Raw genomic sequence first — 23,335 nt, 5'->3', positions numbered from 1 at the left:
TCTAGATCCTAAAAACAACGTGGTTCAGAAAGTAAACTCCCCTTTAACCGCAAAAATGCGTCAAATATCCAAATAAAATTCCCATAAGATGCCAATTCCAAAAAATAAAGAAACATTAACCAAAATGAGTGTGAAAAGTTTTGCGCCGTTTCTTCATATCCTAGAGATTATAAGACTTGTAAGAGATTTACCCTGTATCCGGGAGACTCCCAGATAATCCGTAGTAACTGACTGTGATCAAGACAGACTCAACAAAGTCTAATGAATAAACTCTATATAGACACTGACGTATTTTCAAAGGGGTTCTCCCAGATAGCAGTGAAGGGGAATGCAAGATAGACATAAACGTTATTAGTAACTAAAACATTTACTCTGCATTTTCTTTTGTGATGGGCACGATGACTAACATTATAAGGCGATCTAACAAGTCAACATCATAATTGTAATTAAAACAATATATATTTTTTGAAATGTTCTGATCATGATTTTGCAGGCTCGTCAAGTTATCCTTTAATATCAGCGCCCTCAGCCATTTCATCATCCTTTTCAGCCTCTCAGACAACACCATTCAATGTGCTGCCAGCAACATTGACAAAGAAGATCTCAGCAACAAGTGCAATGAATACACCGAGAATAAATGCATCACGAGCTACTGAATCACTCTCGTCAGTACTTGAAAGCAGTGTGAGTCGAGGTAAGGATTGAACTTTGCTGTAAAATTTAACTAAGATTATGAAAGTTTCATTTCTCCTTACAATGCCTCACACTGAACCTGACGGGAAAAATATTTGCCCCTCGGCCATTCTAATATATTTACGTTCCTCAAGTCTTCCACTCAGTCAATGGGTTCATACATTTTCGCAAATCAGACCGCATGCAGAATTTAAAGTATAAGATGACTACAATGTTTTCGCTTTTTTTGCCGTGGTTTTATTTATAACGCTTTTACCTATCAAACAGTATGCGATAAGACATCACACTGAGTGAAGAACTGAAGATTTACTCCTAGCTTGTACATTCCTCTTGAGCCTTGTTTGCATTACTGAGTCGTGAAAAAAATAAGAAAGCTAAAAGTTAAAGAGAACCCTGGGTAGTTGGCTTAGATGGATCTTCCTTGATACGGGCATCGGCACCAGCTGACCTCTAGAGAGACTCATCAAAGTCCCCGACCACTGAAGTCTAATGAATCAACTCTATATAGGCATTGACATATTTCCCCAGGGGCTCTCCCAGATAGCAGCAACAACAACAATTTATTTCAGTATTTCCATATATGAGTACACGGTATTACCTAAAATATAATGCAACTAAAATAATGTAACTATAAGCATTATTAGTAACTAAAACATTCACTCTGCATTTTCTTTTGTGATGGGCACGATGACTATCATTATAAGGCGATCTAACAAGTCAACATCATAATTGTAATTAAAACATTTTATATTTTTTGAAATGCTCTGATCATAATTTCGCAGGCTCGTCAAGTCATGCTTTAATATCAGCGCCCTCAGCCATTTCATCATCCTTTTCAGCCTCTCAGAAAACACCATTCAATGTGCTGCCAGCAACATTGACACAGAGGATCTCAACAACAAGTACAATAAATACACCGAGTATAAATGCATCACGAGCTACTGCATCACGCTCGTCATTACTTGAAAGCAGTGTAAGTCAAGGTAAGGATTGAACTTTGTTGTAATATTTCACTAAGAGTATGGACGTTTCATTTCTCCTACTGCCACACAGAACCTGACGGGAAAATATTTGGTCCTCAGCTATTCTAATATATTCACGTCCCTCAATGCAAGTCCAAGCCTGGCTATTCCACTCAGTCAATAAGTTCATTTATTTTTGCTAATCACAGTGCATGCAGAATTTAAACTATATAATATGACTACAATTCTGCGCATTTTTTCCGTGGTTTTATTGACATTTTTATCTATGATATGCATTTTAGATATCACACATAGTAAAGCAATCTCCCTCCACGGTCAACAAGGAATGAGTGCTCACAACATCTCCACTTCATCACCACCTAAAAGGGGAACATGTTCCATCACTCCATCAAATGGCACCTCACTGGAGACTATTTTTAACCTGAGCTGTAGTGACTGGGAAAGTGACAGCACCCCCCTGTCTTATTTGTTTCAATATCAACTACAAAATGGTCTACATGGGCTGTTGTACTATGGCTCTAGTAGTAGTGTTAACTCGTGGCTGCCATCTGGAAAGCTGTCTTGGAATTATGCTGTGAAGGTCAATGTCACAGTGACTGATAAAAATGGCGTGTCTGCTCCAAGAGTTGATTTCTCTGTGCAGGTACAGCATATCCTTGATTATATTAACTCTTGCATCACATCACATGCATATTAAATGACAGGTTGTCACTTTTAACAACCAGTACTGGTATGTTGTAACATATTGCACATGAATATTCCTGTAGGTTGAACCATTTCCAGAGCTCTTGAGACCAGATCAAATCAGCAGACGTATAACAGCAAATGACAGCGAGTTTAATAATGCAATCAAAGATGGAGATCTCAGAAAGGTAGAAGTGATAGCAAATGCAGTCCTTCAAGCACTTTTAGAAGATACTACAACAGATTCAACAAAAATATCCGAGGTAATGAACTAGCTTTCATTAAATTGCTATTTATTTAACTACATGCAGTTTTTTCTGCACCATAGTTCAAAAGTTATCATTTCATCTAGGCTATGAGTAGTCCCTCTCTAATTAGTCTTGCTTGTCCGTCGAGTGTGACGCGAATGAGAACCGTGAGAAAAAATGGGTGCATGAAATCCTGGAGGCAAGAAGCGCTTCTCAACCCAAGGATTTTACGAGGCCATTTTTTCCTTGCAGTCTATTCACAGTCTCGCTTGATGGACTACTTAGTGAAAGAGGAACTACTAGTAGTCTACATATCATCAGAGGAGCATAAATTTAATTATGAGTTGAATTCTGTTTCTGTACATTTAAATCAGATTCACACAACTTGTACAAGTGTTATAAGTTGCAACTAGTACAGGTATTTCACAACTTGATTGGTTGATTGTTTTTTGATCCTCTCCTTAGTTTGCTCTATATTAATGACCATGTTAGCACTGTTATAGTAATTAAATGTGGTTATGAACGTTTGAGTTCCTTAAACAAAGTAATCTCAGTTCATCGTGTTCAAACATGAGGAAATCAAAACTATGTGATTTGTTCAAAACATAGCCTGCGTGGAGACGTCTACTTTCACAAGAGAAAAGTGAGGTCTGCGAAGCCAGGCACGTTTTCTGACATTTGCCGTTGTCTTTTCACTGTTGGCTTCCAAGCTATTTAGCTCCATTCTTGTTTCTGAAGGCTAGGGTAAATTGGTAATGGTAATGATAGCTTAATTTATACACAGTTAATCCTTCAGCAAAGATTATAAAATGGTAAAAGATAAACTAATTATCCCTAATTAAACTAACTAACTTAAACTACATACTAAGAGCTGCTTTACAAGTATGCCGTGTTAAAACTCATTCAAAACTCTGGTGACGTATGTTACGTTTAGAATCATGTAAACATGTTGTTGCACGAAGGTCACTGGATTATAGGCTGTTCCACAACCTGGCTATGGCTTTACTGCAAGAGAAGCTCTTCATCAAATAATTGGTGCGGGACTGCAGAAGAGCCAATTTTTTTCAGTATTCCTTAATCGATACGATGTTATGTCGTTTTGAAACACAAATCTAGAACTCAGCTGATACTCAGGGACCATCCCATGTAAAGATTTGTACCCCATAACAGCAGCTGATTCAAATCTTTGATATTTGAGTTTACGCCAACCTAGTGCCCGGAAAAATTCATCGATATTAAAGTCGCAATTGGCACACATTAAAATACGGGCTGCACAATTTTGGAGCTTCTGAAGCTTTTCAGAGAGACCACTGCCATAGTTGTCCCAGACAACGCTACAGTAATTAAAATATGGTTGAACAAATTAAAAGTTATAATATGTTGTATTCGCTTAATTGCGCCCAATGCAGAAGCAATCTTTTCGAAAATGTTCTGTATATGACATTCCCAGTTCCTATTTTGGTCGATGTGCACACCGAGAGGTTTCGTAGATGACACCTGCTTCACTGGATGGTCATTTACACTCATTCTGAAAGAAGGAATTTCAGGGAATGTTGATATCTGCTGTCTTGACGCAACTAACATAACCTCAGTTTTTACATGGGTGTGGTATGTTGTGTTATTAAAAGGAGTTTTAATGAAGTGCAAGTATCCGTGTCGAATCCTTTTGACTACAGTGACAACAAACGTTTATAGCTCATAGCTAGGTCTGCATGGTGTCCAATTTTGCACCTCTGTTGTGTAGTTTGGCATAATTATATTTTGCTAGGCGGTTTCCCTCCGGTGATCTATACATGTAACTCTCTAGAGCAGAATGCTACAAATAAGGGACTGGCCACCGTACATGATTTCCCAATAGGGGCCTGGCACTAGTTTATCGGACCAGTGCGTTGTTCTTGTGTTATCTCTTTGTCATTCTTTAGCAAGAATGATCGCTGTGATTAAATGAGTATTTTACTGAAATGGATAGATTCCTATTACCCATCATTGTCAACAGTATTCTGCCATTCTGCTACCAGGTGTCGTAAAAAAATCAGCACTCATCTGGACGTGTCAAGTCAATAAGAAACATACCAAACATCAAACCACATATTAAACACCACATAAATAATGTCGAGTATCTCTGTTAAAACACAGATAGCCAATCACAGTCAACTTTTAACGAGGCTAATTGTTAAGCAACCAATTAGCGTATGGTCCTTGAATTTTGGGGAATTAGCCGAATACTGAAACTCAATTAGCGATGGCGCTTCATAGACATTAATTTTTCTGCGTGAAGGAAAATTATAGTAGAAGTTTGCACGCAGGCTATACCTACACAGTGGTCTTCACATGCTTAAATTAGCAAATCAAATTAATTTGCACATGATTATCTATATAATAATAGCCAATTATATTTTAATAATCGACTTTATATATCAAGGGTAGCACCGAACAGTAGTAACTGAAAAAACAATCAGTGGCCCTCGTATAAATATTTACAGAATAAAAAGATGAACTATTAAAACCTAAATACCATAGAATTATTATGATTATTATTAACATATCAGGAAATATGCTTTAAGTCAAATGCTGAACAATTATTTGTTTCTGGAAAGTGCTGAAAAAATGTCCGTACAGCAACTCATCTGGCAATGTTCTCCCTACAATTTCTATATATTGCAGATTCAAGACTTCATCATTGAAAAGATTGTCTCACTGCAAGTGAAAAGTCTTCCAGACCTTTTGCAAAGCTCCTCCATTATAGGGTCTGCTATTCATGATACAGAAACAGTGTCTGACCCGTCACTGGTGAGCAAAATAAATGTTGAGGGAGGGTATAGCAGGAGGATGCCGGGTTGTGGTAAGGGGAAATGAACAGAAAAGGAGATTACCCTTTCCTGGTTTCTCTAAATATTTCAATCTCCAATATCTCACCTTGAGGAATATTGCATGATCACACAATGCTTTACGATCAAGCTTATTTCCCTCTGTTCTAACTAAATAATAATATTTATAGATGTTTGATCATTGCCATCCATGAATGTCCATTAATTCCAAGAAACATTTACTTTGACTGTTAAATGCACCAGCTGGGTTGTTTCTGGCGTTTAACTATCCAGTTAAACAGTGGCATAAGCTCTAAAACATTATCCCATAAACGCTATCCCATCATTTCAACTATACATTCAAAGTTTCTTAGCAATGGCCCTGATGACAACTACGATTTGGGTCGTCACGTCCCACTTGATGCGCTTACATAATCATTAAGTTTTGATCAATGTCTCGAATTGCGAGTTTGGGACGTCTGTTAAGAGTGAATCATACTCCGATATCAAATCAGGCATGTGTAGCCATTGTTAGTTACAACAGGCTGTGAAAAGCATGTGTAGCCATTGTTAATCGCAACAGGCTGTGAAAAGCTATTGTAGACTCAGATTTAGCCAAGCAGATAACAACTTATTCTGTTGCTGATTACACTTTTGATAGGGATCCTCATTGTCTGCTATTGATTCAATGGCATCATTCTTATGGAACACTACTCAAGCAAAAGATGTGGTCATGATACCGCTGGTCACCCTATCTGCAGAAAACTTAGGTTTCTGTCTTAACAGCTTGCTGAAGGCAGGAGCAGTCATTGCATCAGGAGATGTTGGTTCTGATCTTCAAGAAAAGGTTAATATTTGCCGTCTTGTATTGTTAACGGCTGTCAATTGTTACTTCATTGAAATGCACAAGGACACACTTTGATCTATAACTTCGACCATAGTTACCTAACTCGCATTTGTCAGTAATAATTAAGTGACAAATTCTTACACCAACAGTCCTTACATGCACAGTGGTTAAATTTTTCCCAACCTTGACACTGGTTACATGTTTTCTCACACATGACTCGCCTTACATGTTTTCCTATGCTTGGTGCTGGTCACATGTTTTCCCACACGACTCGGCTTTCATGTTTTCCCACGCGTGACACTGGTTACGTGTTTTCCCACACGACTCGGCTTACATGTTTTCCTATGCTTGACACTGGATACATGTTTTCTTACGCATGCCTCGCCTTACATGTTTTCCTATACTTGACACTGGTTACATGTTTTCCCACGCATGACTCGCCTTACATGTTTTCCTATGATTGGCACTGGTTACATGTTTTCCCATAGATGACCTGGCTCACATATTTTTACACACTTGGCACTGGCTATAACGCATGTTTTTTCATTGCTTAGCTCTGAAGTAAGTGCCAAGCATTTACCACCTTTCCACTCGTTGATAAGTTAATAAAGATGGTGAATTTTAAGCTCGGTAATGAAATGTGAAGGTGAATTAATCAACATGACACGAGCGTGGGACAAAGAAAAACTCTGAGTCCCCGACAGGAATCGAACCCATGACCTCCCGAACACCGGGCGGGCGCTCTATCGGGGACTCAGAATTTTTCTTTGTCCCACGCTCGTGTCATGTTGATTAATTCACCTTCACATTTCATTACCGAGCTTAAAATTCACCATCTTTATTAACTTATCACTACTCACGATGAATTCGATAGCGTTGATCCTAGCAGTATGCAGGACACCTATCATATATGAACTCAGTTAAATGACCTTGCTCTCCATGAGTTCTCGTAGCCCAGTGGATAGAGCGCCCGCCCGGTGTTCGGGAGGTCATGGGTTCTATTCCTGTCTGGGATTCAGAATTTTTCTTTGTCCCACGCTCGTGTCATGTTGATTAATTCACCTTCACATTTCCACTCGTTATATGTTTTGCAGCTGGTCACATGTTTTCCCAAGCTTGACAGAATCTGCTTCAGTTTTTTGGCTTTGCTTGGATTGATTCATTGTGTAAATTGTTGCTTTTCTTGTGATTGGTTGACCACATGTGAGTACTTTGGAGTTTGATTTATAAAACAACTCTTTTGTTTTGTTTTGTTTTGTTTTGTTTTGTTTTTTAGGGTAAACAATTAGTCATGAGATCCATGAAGATCCTCAGCTTAGTTGGAGATGCAGTGCTGGCCCTAAGATTTCCAGATGATGAAATGATATCGATTGAGACGACAGGACTGACCATGACCTTAGGCCGCCATAGCCCGTATAAACTTGTAGGATTAATAATTGAAGAAAAAGATGCCAGATTTGTTTTGCCGGCTGGAAAGAAAGCATTGGAGTCCAGCGGAATACAAGGAGCACGTTTTGTGGACACTCAGGTATGCATATTGTATCAAGCACCAGGTGATGACCGTCCTGAGGGAAGCTTTACTTAATCCTGACATTTCTGAAAAGTGTGGTTTGAGATGTTTCCCTCGACTACATCTCAAGAAACACTGAGAAACTTATTGTTCCGTTCGTGACCGGAAATAAAGCGTACAATATCCACAGTAATAAGTTATTATTAAATTATTATCAAATTATTATTATTAGTACTTCATGGAATTTCAGAAAGTCACTAAGCAGAATGTTTTTTGAATAGCACCATGGCCTTGCATCTGGTGTTTAAATCCAGGTACATTTCTTTTGTATTGTAATGACGGATTTGACTCCTTATTGAAAGCTCTAGATCTCTTTCCTAATTTCCATGAAAACAACAAGCTTTGTTTCCCCTCGGACTGACAAAAATGTTTTTACAAGGTTATATACCAATAGAGTAAGGGACCAGGCTACTTGAAATAACTAAAGAATTAAAAAAGGGCAGGCAGCTAGGTCTACAAATGTTATTTCCCATGCATTTTTAAACACAAGTTAGTATTTTATATTTTATATTTTATGCGTTAGTGTCCCCAATTAGCTATTTTCAGCTCAATATCTCCGACGCGTTAGTTAAGTCCATGTATGTATGTTTTAATGTATGCACGAACGTACGTACGTACGCACGTATGTATGTAAACACGATATCTCATATGGGACACCCTTTAAAAGTGTGTCCATGAGATAACCAGGCAGGAGGTGATACAGCTCAAATCACCGATTTCGCTCAAACCTGCCACAAATGTGGGGTTTGGTGAGTGAATTATTGTGGCAAAAAAAGTAGGTCAAAACATTTTATTCCCTTCAAGTTGGGGGGACCCCCTGCAAAAATGGACATTTGACACTAATATATGCATATTTAATTAGCCATCTTTGGTTTAGTATTTCTACAACAAGAAAAACCATGTGAAAAGGAAATCCACTGGATCATGTGCTACAACTTCCAGTCTAAGAGCACAGATATTCATTTCAACTGGTCAATTTGATTTCTAACCGTGGCTTCATCTTAAGTAAGGTACATATTTCGTAGTGTTGTGAATAACCTTTAATTGACGCCAAATATCTGCCGTGGGCAAAACCAAATACACATAATAGTGAGAGCAATCAATAAAGTTCTCAAAAAAGCCGTAAAATATTTTTTTCTGTGCTGGCATACTGTTTACATAGAAGTTTACGATTTATGGCCATTTCATGAACATCCACTAAAACACAAAAGCTATTTCTCTGTCTTAACCTAACTCGAAATCAGCAAGAAATATCAAGCTAAGCATTTTCCCATCGATTACGAGTAAAAATTCGGCGAAAAGAAGCGCTTGGGACACTTCTTTCAAATATTTCGTAACTTTACAACAGATGTACCTTAAGGCATTCTAACGATATCGATATACAAATACTGTAAATACTGCAGCAGAAGATTCAACTCACGAGCTCCCTCAAATTATGTTTTCAGGTGTAAAATGGAATGGAAACAAGAAATAACTTCTACATGCAGGTCACTTAGACGCGATTTTGGGTTCTCTTTAATTCTTGGATGGCGAAATTGTCATCAATACATGTACGGTTGCTTCGACCCGGCGAGTTTTAAAGAGAATATCCATCGCCATTCCGCTTTCAAGGTCACAGATGCTAGCAACTTGTCGGCATCGCTACTCAAAGGACCGCTCAAAATCCACAGACCACTGCTGCTATAACAGAGAGATCTGTATCAAAACAACCCGCCGCACACGACCACTCCACCACTCCGCCATTTTTGACGACGTTGAGCCGACGCTATTACGCCATTACCGGTATTGAAAAGTAAGCGGTTCAGCAGGTAGTTCATGTATGGTAACACAAATTTTACGGCATAATATCGTCAAAGATGGTGGCATGTTTTGTGGTGGCGTTTGAAAGAAATCTATATGTTACAGCAGTAGTGATGGCTCATCCTGTATTTTGAACGGCGTTTGAGTAGCTATCTCGACAACCTCTGGACTTCTCTGGCGATGAAAGCGGGATGGTAATGGATATTTTTTTGTTAAAACGTGCGTCGAAGTCAACGGAAGATGGACTGAACATTTTGAAAGGGCATCAAAATCCAAGAATCAAAGAGAGGGCAAAATCGCGTCTAAGTTACCTGTATGAAGTAGTTATTTCTTGTTTCCATTCTGTTTTACACCTGAAAGCGTAAGTTGAGGGAACTTGTGAGTTGAATCTTCTGCTGCGGTATTCATATCCACAGGCGTACAAAAGAAGACAAGAGAGGTCTCCTGTCTTACCGGTAACCGACCAAAAGTAATTTCGTAAAAAGACCCTTCAGACGGCCCAGGAAGGCGAAAAAACACCACACATGAGTCGATTAACGTTTCATTTAACTTCATTGGCATATTCAGACCGAGATGTACTTTAGATATTCAATTTTCAGAGCATTATTCATAACCTTCATAGATTCTCTTCGTTTCTGTAAACAATTAACCACGAACACATAGGGTGGTCTGCTTGTGGGCGTACGGGCACCATCGGGCTTAAGGGCGCGGTGACCTTCTTGCCGTGAAACTTATTAACCCACATGGGTTTTGTCTATATTTTGTTTGTACAGAGTTCAAAAGGCATTTATGATTGACAGTTGATCACGAGACTTAAAATATAATATCGCATGTGCTTTTATGATTGTGCTAGTTTTAAATACGAGTCATCGAATAAACAAGTTTCAATAATCGAATGGACTGCGAGAATGCTTAATCGATACTTCTTGGCCGAAAAAAATACGCAATGCCCGAATGCGGGAGTGTTGAAATCAGGATGCAAACGCATTCAAAATGTGTGAAAAACTAAAACGTTCACAAAGATAGTTATATTGAAAGCTTACATACTCAATGAACTCTATCAACAGTCTCAATCTAGTAAATCTAAAACTGATCAGTAACACAGACATGGGCCGTTTGGACAACCGTTACAGAAGCTATCCTGTATTCAAGACGAGCGTCTCGATGTACTCGAGACGTCCAAAGAACAGCACGAGGCATTGCCAGAAGTCCTTCGAGATAGTCTTGTTTTGGCCACAGCAGACTTGCAGCCTACACTGCAAGCCTTCCATGAGTTCAGAAGCAACGTAAATAAGATGGTAAGCAACATGGACGTACTGGAGAAACACCTCCAAAGAAAAATTCAAGAAAAAAATTAAAACACCCTATCGTTAAGACATTCCAAACGGCTCTTTTCAGGGCTTCCACAAAAACAAAACTCTTGGTCTTCGTTCGCTTTCATTCGTGTCCTTGTTTTGTTGATGGATAATTGTGAAAGGAGATAATATCCTTATAGTAGATTTCCACGATACACATTTAACCGACTTCTAGCCAACAGAAACCCTAGGCTACTCAAATCATTTCAGTCCAAGTCCTTTTTTGCAAGGCAAATGTCAGAGAAAGTAATTTACAAGCCTTGAAACCTAAAAGTAAAGGCGCGCTGCTGTCCCGACTGATTACCATAGCGTCTTCGGTGCGCAACGATACTTCAGATCAGCAGCAGATAGAAATGGTACACTTTACACGGTACTACTTTAGCTAGCAACTCTTTTAAGAAACCACTTGACGGCCTACAGACCCCCGGTCGAGCGTCTTATAACAAAGAGAGACATAAAAAGTACGAACCTTTATTTACGAGTTTTGGAAATTACGCCAACAGCATTATTTTGTAATGTTTTTCTTTTCTTAAGTGTCGTTGCCCGAATCATGAGCGTTTTGCCCGAAAAATCACGTTATTTCCGTAGCTAGGGGGACCCCCCCCCTCCCCTCCAGCCTATACGCCTATATGCCTTAAGATATAGCTCCGAAAGTATTTGAAAGAAGTGTCTCGTAATCGATAGGAAAATGCTTAGACTGATATTTCTTGTTGATTTCGGGTTAGGTTAAGACAGGGAAATGGCTTTTGTGTTTTAGTGGATGTTCATGAAATGGCCATAAATCGTAAACTTCTATGTAAACAGTACGCCAGCACAGAAAAAATATTGAAGTCCCCAAACATTTTATGGCTTTTTTGAGAACTTTATTGATTGCTCTCACTATCAAGGTTAGAATAATGTGTATTTGGTTTTGCCAGAAGCACATCACCTATTCTAGGTTATATGCTTCTGGTTTTGCCCATTGCAGATATTTGACATCAATTGAAGGCTATTCACAACACTACGAAATATGTACCTTACTTAAGATGAAGCCATGGAGAGAAATCAAATTGACCAGTTGAAATGAATATCTGTGCTCTTAGACTCATAGTTGTAGCACATGATCCAGTGGATTTCCTTTTCACATCGTTTTTCTTGTTGTAGAAATACTAAACCAGAGATGGCTAGTTAAATATGCATATATAGTGTCAAACGGCCATTTTTGCAGGGGGTCCTCCTAACTTGAAGGGAATAAAATATTTTGACCTACTTTTTTGCAACAATAAACTCAACATTTGTGCCAAGTTTGAGCGAAATCGGTGATTTTAGCTGTATCACCTGCTGCCTGGTTCTGCCTGGTTTTCTCGCGGACACACTCTTAACGTTATTAATGCCGGACAGTTGATGAAAGTTTTTGTCCTTTTTGCAGATGCTATCAATCCCATTCAATCCTTACACCTGGGACAGTACTAAGCAAAGAGTCAACTCTGATGTCTTAGCTCTGGACTTAAAAGATGAAACACGCAAACTGATCAAAGTATCAAATCTCTCAAACAACGTTATCATCGTTGCACCATTACAAAACCAGATGGTCTCCTTCGAAAATGGGCAGTATTTCACCCAGAATGATAATCTGCGTTTTCACGTAATTGATGTTGAGTACGAAAATACCCTGATAATGCTGGAAATCACGCCTACTGAGGCAAATACAAATCTGTTTGTGTACCTGCGATATGGTCAGTGGCCAACCACCCAAGAGCATGACCTCAATGCCACTGTCTCGAAGAGCGAAAAGTGTGTTTGGTCACCAGGTGCGCATGGCAGAAAGGATGGCAAAACTGAATGTTCCCAGCTAACGAGTCCAATAGAAACTCTCGCCAAGCGACCAGGGAAGTACTTTCTTGGAGTGCAAGGCTATGACAGAAGTGGAACAAACTCTCACAAGAGGAAGAAAAGATCATGTTTCAGAAATAGACGACAAAAGCATTCTTGTGTCGAGGTCAAGGACCCCCCTCCCACTCCCCCTCAGGACGAAGATGTAACTGTAGTGCCAGTATACGATTCTAAATCGGATCAAAACTATACTCTGGGGGTAGCCCTTGGGAGCTGTGTCTTCTGGTCAGAGGAGAAGGAAAAGTGGATAACAGAGGGCTGTCGGGTGAGTTGGATAAACGTTCTTCAGTCAGGTCTCGTTTGTCATTTTCAATTTTGCAATCTTTTGATCTTTAGAAGCCTCTGCTTCTGAAATTCTGATATGAAAGAGTAATCCGCCGCAATAGTCCAGGGCATTTAATAGTTTTCGTAATTTGACGCAGGCTGTAGCACTCTAGTGCTTGTTTACGACAAATTTGCCTTCTGTGACCAATCCGAAATGAAATAATTATTTCAAGCCTGCGGTGAAATTCTTTTTATAATGAAATTTTTAACAGACTGGCAGAGAAAAAAAATAATTTTGATAGGACGTTTTACAAGCAACGTGATCAGCCTTTGCTAGCCTACGTACTACAAATGATAATGTGGAGAATTTTAAATGATTTAATTTAATTTCGTTTTCTTTTTCCGTTTATTTTTTACCAGGTCTTATCAGCAACATACAACGGATTTATTAATTGTTCTTGTAATCATCTGACTTCATTTGGAGGATCTCTTTTGATTAAACCGAATCCCATTGATTTTGACAAGGTCTCAGTGGAGTTCAAGGATCTCCAAGAAACTGGAAACGTTGCAGTTATTGTGATGATCTCTGTAGTTCTCCTGTGCTATATTGTCGTGCTGGTTATCGTCAGAAAAGCGGATAAAAAAGACGCCAGAAATGTAAGCATTGATGAAGACAATTCATTTCAATAGGGTCAGGGGCACCCAACGACCGTTTTCTCTCGAATGCTTTTAAACGCTGTTTTAGGCTATCTGGGGTACTTTTAAAGCTCTGTAGGTTAAATTAAGGTTGCGCTGTTCGGTAATTCTAGGGGAACTTGAGTATTCTCGAATTTATTAGGGCTTTTTTGTCCATTTCCCGAAAACCTTAAGTCTTATCGGCTTTCCGATAATGATAGCTGACCTTTTTTCAGTACTCAAAATGACATTTTTAACAATCCGAAAACAACAGTCATTAAATTTCTCATATCAGGAAAGTTCGGGGTGACAATTCTCTTAACCCTTTGACGCCCAAGTGGCCATATACGGCCACTTAATGGTCGTGCTCTTTGTACCACTTGTGACGTCATCAATCTAAATGTCATCAGATATTCTTGATGAGCAGATAGTAGCACTAGGCTGGCCTTTCCGCACAATGGTCAGGTTTGGATATCGACGACATTCCGACGTCGCAAATCGAAAAACAACGTTATTAGTTTTAGTGCAAAAACGGTGGTAAAATGGTCCACTAAGCCTATGATTGATCAAGGTCCATTTCTAGGCTTCGCCCGTAATTAACACCCAACTTTTCACGCAGCCAGAAAGAACATACAGCGCAAAAGGTAGCCAGTGTAAAAAGGGCCGAGAAAAACAGAAAGGAAAGGGAGCAACAAACAAAACTGAGAACGGTTAATGGCAAAAAAACAAAAACAAAAACAAAAACAAAAACAATTGGCTTATGCGCATGCCCCGAATTGAAATTTTGCTCAATTTTGTGCCTAATCCTCGAAAAATCTCTCCTTTTAGTAAAGAAAAGCTTTCTTAGCAACACTTAGGCTTATTTAGCGTCATGGCCGCTAAAAACAAACCTGACTAAATGGTTAAAAACGGTATTTTTTGGCTTCAGTTTGGTATTCAAAGGGTTGAGAAAATCAAAGAAGATTAAAGGCCTTCGGAACAGATAATTTACCGAAACGATGCGTTGGGTGCCCCTGTAGGGTGCATAATTACAGTCAAGGCTGTAGTCTTCCTTATGGCCATATATATGAAACTAAAGTTACAACATGACTTATTACAAGAGGTTTAACCATATCGATTCATAAGAATTAATGCTGGGTTCAACTGTAAAATCCGCTGTTTTGAACATTTTACAAACTTGCCGGGTTCTACCCTGAAAACCATGATTTCAGTTCAACAATTTTGGAATTCATACAAATGCAGCTTGTTAAAAAAGGTGTTGAAATTTTAAGCACACCTGGCTAGCAGAGGGCTTGAAGCTGCACCCTCGGAGAAACTTTTCGGTCTTTTATCCGATGCAGCTCAAACTTTGCAGTGATAGAACTTTTAATTTCAAACAATCGTATGGGTTTTTTTTGTTATTATTTAAATAATTTTTCCCTGTTAAGGCCCAAAATGTAATAAATTCGGATAGAACTCGTTAAGATAAAGTGGAATGCGAAAAACTTATTGAAAAAGACATGATGATAGCTACGAATGCAGCCATAACACTGCTGAAAAAAAAAAACAGAAAAAAAATTTTAGGCTTTGCAAAATCGAGGAAAGTTCAAAGCTCCAAACTCTATATCTTCAAAAGGGATTAAGCTTCTACAAATACTTTTAAACTCTCTGACGCGCCTGCTGAAATGATCGAGCTGGTACATAAACAATTGTAGAGTCCAGTGATATATAGAAAAAAGAAAAAATCAAAAACAAAAACAAAACAAGGGGCAATTACAGTTGATTGAACAAATTAAAGTTAGCGGAACAACTCCTTACGGTCACCTCGTTAATACAGTCACCTCGTTATTACGGCTGTGTTGTTTCTTTGTCCTGCCGAAACGCCCGTACATTTTCTCATAGGAAAACCCGTCCATGCGGTCCCCCTGTTAATACGGCTAACGATTACGTTCTGAAATCCCAACTTACAACCAACCAAATACGCATTTGTTTTCTTTTTGTTTAGTTAAACAAAAGAAAAAATATTGAGCGATTTTCTTGGTTATTCAAACGCCTGTAACATGTTATTGACCTGTGTCGTTAACAAATCAAACACATTTTCCTTCACGAAGATGTCACTTAAAACAGATCCTATTAATGCTGTGAAATTTTCATGGCCCGTTGGTAACCGTTTTAACGGGGTTCCAGTTTACTCATTATTATCAAGATCTTAGCTTGAGCCGTTAAAACGTCAGGTCTAGTATCTCACAGTACATTAATAAATGAAATCCACTTTGATTTCTAGACTAGTCTGCCAGTGCATCTACCCTCCACACCAGGCTGCTCACACATCTATCGGATAATCATTTCCACGGGCGTGTGGAGAAATTCAGGTACAACAGCTAAGGTTGCCATGGAGATATACGGTAGTGAAGGAAGCAGCGGAATTGTTCAGCTCAACTTAGGGGAGCCTGGCGTGGATAATTTTCTCTTTACTCGTGGAAACACGGATGTGTTTGTTCTTAATCTTAGCCAGTCTCTTGGCGCGATTCAGGCATTGCGAATTGGTCATGACAACTCTGGTGAGAGCCCTTCCTGGTTTCTAGAAGAAATCGTTGTTATTGACGAACAGGTGAATCACGCTTGGGCGTTTACCAGCAGCCAGTGGCTTGCCCTGGAGCGAGAAGACGGTCGAATTGAGCGAATCATTGAACGGGCGCCAAATGAAGGCACTTTTAGACACGAGATGCTAAAGCGTTGGTGGAGAGGTCTGACTGAAACCCATCTTTGGGTTTCAGTCCTAGCGAAGCCGAGGAGAAGCCGCTTTACAAGAGTACAGCGAGCGTCGTGTTGCCTATCAGTGCTGCTTACAGCCATGTTTGCTAACGCGATGTTCTATAAGTTGGAAGGTAAATCTGAGCAAGTGCTACAAGTAGGACCCCTGAAATTCTCGTGGGCCCAAATCATTATCACTTTTAAAAGTGCACTTATCGTTGCACCCATAAACATTGTGACAGTATTCCTTTTTCAGAAAGGAGCAAGTGAGACTCTGTGCTGTCGTAAAGTGAAGTGGCTCACCTACCTGGCCTGGTTCTTCTTGTTTAGTTCTTGTGTTGTTTCTGCTTCGTTTACCATGTTCTACAGCTTGATTTGGGGAAAGAGCACCAGCGAGCAGTGGCTAACGTCAGTGCTTGTATCACTGGGGAAGGATGTGACAATTATAGAACCTGCTAAAGTGTTATTCATAGCGATATTCCTCGCCGCCATTCTCAAGTGGAAAAAGAGTAGATCTGAAAGACGCCAAAGCCACGAAGCAGCTAAAAGTAGCCCCTCACAACAGCGACTGTGGAAAATGAAGCTATCTGAAGTGGAAGACATGAGGAAACAACAGCTAAAGAAAAAGAACTTGTCGCTTCTTTTCTTCGAGCTTGTCGTTTACTTCCTGTTCATCTTCCTGGTGATGGTCTTGTGTTATGGCAACCGGAATAGTTACCAATATCACATGACAAAGTCCATCCGGGATGGGTTACCAAACTTTGAAAAGGTAAGTACTGTCAACAATGAAACAAGTCTGGTTTAACTCCAAACTGAGTAATCATGTGGATTCGTTTGGTTTTTCATTTGTTGAGCTGTTCAGTTCAACATATTTTACAAAACGAGCAGTACGAACAGTAGGCATGATGTTTAAAACCAAAGCGAAATGTTCTTCAATTAACTCAACTAAGTTAGAGCGGTTTTCAATTGAATGTCGAAAAGTAAATTGGTTTTGTCGTATCATGCTACACGATTGGTTTAAAAAAAACTCGCGCCATTTTGTCAAACATAACCAATCGTGACTCGCCCGCATACGTTTTCCCTCGCGTCGCGTCAGCTTCATGTATTTACATCGATTATTGATTGGTTCGCTGGTCTGTCCTTTGTAACTGCCTTAAGTGATTACTTTGGTTTTGGTTTTACGGTATTCAATTGGAAACCGCTCTATGCTGTTAGGGAGGTTTTCGATTGAGCATTGAAAAGTAACTGGCTATTTGGAATAATGCGGAATTAATAGTGATATTTTTATTCTGTAATAAGGTTAGTCGAACGCACCCTGAGAATGAGTCCAACCTATTTTAGCGCTTAGAACGTGGCGTCACAAGGCATGCGGAATGAGAGCGATTTCGGCTCGGTCCATAACTTTGGGGAAGAAAGGAGCAAGTGATATATTACCCCAGTATGTAGCTCGTGTTAGTTCAATAACATTGGTATACCGTAAATCCTCGAATCGGCGCTTATTCGAGGGCGGGGGGGGGGGGGGGGCGCTTATTCAATTTTTCCCAAGTCGTGGCCTGCATGATCATTTTTTTTTAATACATCATCTGCGCGTAAACAACAACATAAGCTGTTTATTGACATAAAAAGCTGATCCTTAAGTTTAAATCGCAGCACCGTTAGCACTCAACGTGTTTAACGTGTTCACTTAACGTGTTCACAAACTGAAACAATGTACAAATCTAAGCTCTACATGACGAAAACTATACATCCTTTGTTGTCCCATTACTCGCCCACAAAATGGGGGGGAGGGGAGGGGGGCGATTATTCGAGTGGGGCGCTTATTTTAAATTTCGGCCGATTGGAGGGGCGCTTATTGGAAGGGGGCGCTTATTCGAGGGGTGGGGGGTGGGGGGGGACATTAATTCGAGGATTTACGGTATTCACCGGCCCATTTTCTCTTTCTCTTTTCTCTATGATAGGTTAACGATAAGGAGAAGCTCTGGAGCTGGTTAAATGACGCTTTAATCCCAGGTGTGTTTGCGGGCAGATGGTACAATGGCCAACAAGAGAATCAAACAGTGTACATTGGAGACAAGCACTCAATCCTTGTTGGGATGGCTCGAGCACGGCAACTACGAGTTAAACCGAGTAAGTTTTAGTCTCAAAGCTCAATGTTTTGCAATGGCAATAATCGCCACTTTAATTGTATCTGGAAGAAAGTGCATACCAAGGCTCAGATAATGGCTAATCCATGGCGGTCTTAAAGGAGTTACGTCTCGGTTTGTGCATCTTGACAAGTTTTGCCTAAATATTTTGAGTGCGTCCTTTGTAATCCGTTTTAATCTTTGACATCTTTTACCATCCTTGTTCCTTTACTGTATATTATTATCTCTTTGGTGTTTCTCTACTTTAATAAGCTACTAGTATCCGGTTTCTTTCAATTTAAAGGTAATTTTGCATGTGGCCAAAATTACTTAAAATAAAGTGATTAAGCTACTTCAGTCACTATACTGTGAGCTGAAGACAGATAAACAATAGCCTCCATTTGGCGCGGAAATACCCTCGGATATTTGTCCTTGGACATTATCTTTTCCGAGAAGCGAACGGTTCTCCGAAAATGTAGCTGGAGGAACACTGTGAGCTTTGAGGAATAGATGATGTCCACGGACAAATATCGGAGAATATTTTCGGGCCAAATGAAAGCTATTGTGTTTATTTTACTTCAAATATTTTTCGCAACACGCGCGGATTTGAAAATTGGGGAATATCACTCGGATATTCCCCAGTTTTTACTGGGACGAGTATTCAGTCGCGTGACGCGTTTAGACCAGTCGCGCGCGAGTGAAAATACTTGACGGATTATAAATATATCTTATTAGATGTTTTAGTGGGTAGTATCGCTGTATATTTTTACGAGTTGTGTCGTATTTCACGAGCCCTAGGGGCTCGTCAAAATACAAACAACGAGTAAAAATATAAAGCGATACTACACGCCAAAACATCTAATAATAGAACTACTGAAAGTGAAGTATGATCATCGCAGTAAATTTTCCAATTTAAGCGACTGGAAAGAAGAAGCCTGAAAAGAATCAGGGCTTCAACGGGATTCGAACCCGTGACCTCCGCGATACCGGTGCGATGCTCTACCAACTGAGCTATGAAGCCACACATTGGGAGCGAGGTCAATTAATTGAGTTCATATCTTCCCGTGAGTGAAATGCTTGCTTAAATTGGAAAATTTACTGCGATGATCATACTTCACTTTCATCTACTACCGCAGTTCAAATATGAATTATTTCATATATACTTCACATCATTTCACTCACGGGAAGATATGAACTCAATTAATTGACCTCGCTCCCAATGTGTGGCTTCATAGCTCAGTTGGTAGAGCATCGCACCGGTATCGCGGAGGTCACGGGTTCGAATCCCGTTGAAGCCCAGATTCTTTTCAGGCTTCTTCTTTCCAGTTGCTTAAATTGGAAAATTTACTGCGATGATCATACTTCACTTTCATCTACTACCGCAGTTCAAATATGAATTATTTCATATATACTTCACAATAGAACTACTATTGAATTCGGTTTGTCGCGTTTACTATTGCTTTAACTAAAAATGTCCAAAAGCAAATATACTTGTTCCTTCAACATGATGTTGGACCCTTGAAGTGTGAGAAAAGCAGTCTATGAGTTATATCTACTTGCAAATTTCTCAAAGTAGGTTAATTCTGATTGTAGCATTAGCTAGTATGTTCTGATTAACCGCTTTGCAGTAGAACAGGGCCTTCTTTAAGGCATGAACAGCTATTTTCTAATAATGGTTTTGTAAACATTTCAGCATCCTGTAAAGTTGATTATATGACGAGAATATTTCCGGTGTGCTACGACGGATACGGGCTAGAAAATGAAGATAGAACCCCCTATAGTAAACCAGCCTGGAAGCCCACCAACAACTCTTCGAGTCACGAGGAGCTACTTCGACTTTGCCCGAAGCCCTGGCGATACCAGAATGCGGGGGAGAGTGAAACTGTGCCCAAGTGGGGACAATTCTCATTTTACCCTGGGGGAGGATTCGTGGCTGACTTAGGATACGAGAACGCAACAGGTTTTAGCATTATTAAGAATTTAAAAACTAATGACTGGCTGGACAGACAAACCAAAGCTGTTATTGTGGAATTCTCAGCCTTCAACCCGTCAGTAAATGTTTTAGCTATTGCAACGTATTTCTACGAAGTTGGGGCGTCAGGACACACAGCAACGTTCAAGAGAATTGATGTTCTCTCTTTTCCCTCCACTCAGACCGCCGCCAAAGAGTTGCATGTGATCTGTGTTCTTTTATTTATCATCTTCGTGCTGTGGTACCTTGGACGAGAGAGTTACAAGCTCTACAAACGGGGTTTCCGGTATTTTAAATCCTTCTGGAACTGGGTAGAACTGTGGCAGTTGTTTTTCTCCGTGCTAGCTATTATTATGTATGTGGTACAATCGGAAAAAGTGTCTTCGGTCATCAGAAAATTACAAGAAAACGTGTATGGTCATGTGAGTTTCCAAGAAGCTCTGGTTTGGCGCGAGGTAGATAATGTCGTTCTTGGTTTGTTGGTGTTTGTGATCTCTGTGAAACTCTTGCGCCTGATAAGATTCAATAAACACGTTGCTGTGTTTTCCATAACATTGAAGAACAGTGCGAGACATCTCGCATCTTTCAGTGTTATTTTCTTAATTCTTTTCATTGCCTTCTTGCACTTTGGTATTCTGATTTTTGGAGCGGGATTTGAGCGTTATTCATCGTTTCTAAAAGCTAGTTTTTTCCAAATAGAGTTGACTCTGGGTCGAGTGAAAGCAAGGCCAGTCAATCAGTTAGAGCTCACCAACAAAATGTTCGGAAGAATTTTCGCAGCCATGATTCTGCTGACTACTACTATTATAGCAATGAACTTCTTCATCGTCATACTGAACGACGCACTTGCAGAAGCAAAGAACACTGCAAAGGAAAGCCCACTTTACGACGCTGGCGTGGACGAATGCAGCTGGAAGAAAACAAACCAACGGCATCAATTTTATGATAAGATAAGCGATTGTTTACGCCGACGAAAACTCGAGGAAACGTTAGCCCGGTCAAGGAAAGCAGAAGATGGAACTCCCGAAGTTAAATCCAGGAACAGTAGAGCAATTAACTTTGATGTAATCAGCCAACAAATTAAAGTCCCCAGGGAACAAAAGATCGAAGCATCAGGAAATGTGAAGCAAAACAACTCGAGAAAAAAGACCTTCTTTGATCAAGTCAGTAATGTTATTGTATATCGGAAGCGTGCAAGGAATGAAAATCGCTGCCATCTTAATAAGAAGGGAAAGAAAGTGCGTTTCGGAAAGGATGTCACTAAGTGTCAACTGAGAAGATTACAGGCGACCAAGAAAGATCTGTTCCAGCGCTTGGACAGTATAGTCCAAGAATATTCCAGGGAGGCCGAGCAGGAAGAGAAATTTGAGTTGATTATGGATGAGATGGGTGTTCATAACTCTTCGGATCCCATAGTAAACGTTACAGCAACTTCGAATGAGTCATTCAATTGAACTCTAAACAGTGAATAACGAGCGACCAGTTAGCATTCCCGATATCACTGAGTGAATGAAAAAAAATCGAACTGAGACCATATTAAAACTTTCATTGTACATATTGTGACCGACTGAAAACAAAGAATGATTTCCTTTAAGTAACAAACAAAATATGCTTTGTAAAAAAAATTGACTCGGATTTCTACTAGTTCGTCCAGAGTATGCATTCTAACTTATCCACTGTACTCCATGTTCGACCTCTTTAAGCTTTTAGTGGGATCTTTGCAGACATAACCACATTTGTAAATAATTAAATTGATCCTGGTACTGGTACAAATAATTGTGTAATTTCCAATCATGACAGCATTGTAGCTACCGACTACGTTGCTATATTGACAACTCCCCTGTATTTCCAGCCTTGTGGTTATTTTGAGCAAACGATACTTTTTAATTTTTCGCTTATTAGTTTAACTTATGTATAAATATTGTGTAGAAATAAAGTTGTTGTTGTACTTAATTAAACCACATTCTGTGACGAACTACGATTTTGCCCAGTGGGCCGCCAAAGCACCCTTACTCGCATTTTTTATTATCTTCCGAAGAAACATCTAAGCAACGCAAGTGTGAACATTTTTTGTTTATTTGGAATCTTTCATTCACTTTTTGTTTTCTATTTAATCGATTAGTTGTTTGCTTTGGCAATTTTGGCTTTTTGTTTTGTTTTCCGTTCTATTGGAAGATTATAAGGCGATTTTATGTTACAACACGATGTGACAGCGGAGATAGTGCCCCTTAAACACGCAAAAGAAAACTCGGTCGATGTTCAGCCATCTTAACCAACCCACATTTGGCTTCAAAGGGAATGTTGTTGTATTCCTTGTTGTTGTTTTGTTGTTGTTGTTGTTGTTGTTGTTGTTATTTGGCACTGACCGAACTAGTGTGCTTCAGGAAATTTTGTTAACATTTCCCTTAACGACAAATAATTTTTTCAGGATCTTCTGAAAACAACGAAGGCTCCTAAGGATTATGCGCTGAACGTTTCTGAACTGTGATTTACATCACATTCATTTATCCGAGTGACTTGATTCTTATACGAACTCGCGCGATTTGATGATTCAACGCGTTTTTCTTTTGGCGTACTTAATGAACTCTCGTTCATGCCGTACACTAAGACATCTTTATGGCCATTTTCTGCGGCTAACATGAACACGGAACGCCCACAATCTGTAACAGCATCAATGGCGGCGCCATGTTGTTCGAGAAGTCTCACAAT

General features: G+C 39.6%; 1 protein-coding gene across 1 annotated transcript; it reads left to right on the top strand.

Annotated features, from left to right (window-relative positions):
- The first annotated feature begins 1,479 nt into the window (after window positions 1-1,479).
- Window positions 1,480-22,757, top strand: LOC149114611 (polycystin-1-like protein 2). Its single transcript, XM_089284014.1, has 11 exons — window positions 1,480-1,676; window positions 1,958-2,319; window positions 2,444-2,623; window positions 5,273-5,398; window positions 6,077-6,262; window positions 7,539-7,790; window positions 12,396-13,124; window positions 13,544-13,780; window positions 16,062-17,300; window positions 18,490-18,658; window positions 20,348-22,757. Exons 2-11 carry the CDS (start codon window positions 2,002-2,004, stop codon window positions 22,078-22,080), a joined length of 5,169 nt encoding a protein of 1,722 aa, XP_089140140.1. The 5' UTR covers window positions 1,480-1,676; window positions 1,958-2,001; the 3' UTR covers window positions 22,081-22,757.
- The last annotated feature ends 578 nt before the right edge of the window (window positions 22,758-23,335 follow it).

Source organism: Orbicella faveolata, unplaced genomic scaffold (assembly GCF_042242905.1).
Source record: "Orbicella faveolata isolate gen_17 unplaced genomic scaffold, um_ofav_v1 contig_13, whole genome shotgun sequence".
In the NCBI taxonomy this organism is placed as follows: domain Eukaryota; kingdom Metazoa; phylum Cnidaria; class Anthozoa; order Scleractinia; family Merulinidae; genus Orbicella; species Orbicella faveolata.
Note: the sequence above shows the minus strand (reverse complement) of the source record. Positions and strands in the feature narration are given on the sequence as shown.

Excerpts from the sequence above, each read along its gene's own strand:
- LOC149114611 (XM_089284014.1), top strand. The coding sequence starts at position 2,002 with ATGAGTGCTCACAACATCTCCACTTCATCACCACCTAAAAGGGGAACA. Across the intron at positions 13,781-16,061 it reads ATAAAAAAGACGCCAGAAAT|ACTAGTCTGCCAGTGCATCT; the intron begins GTAAGCATTGAT and ends TTTGATTTCTAG. Across the intron at positions 18,659-20,347 it reads GCAACTACGAGTTAAACCGA|CATCCTGTAAAGTTGATTAT; the intron begins GTAAGTTTTAGT and ends TAAACATTTCAG.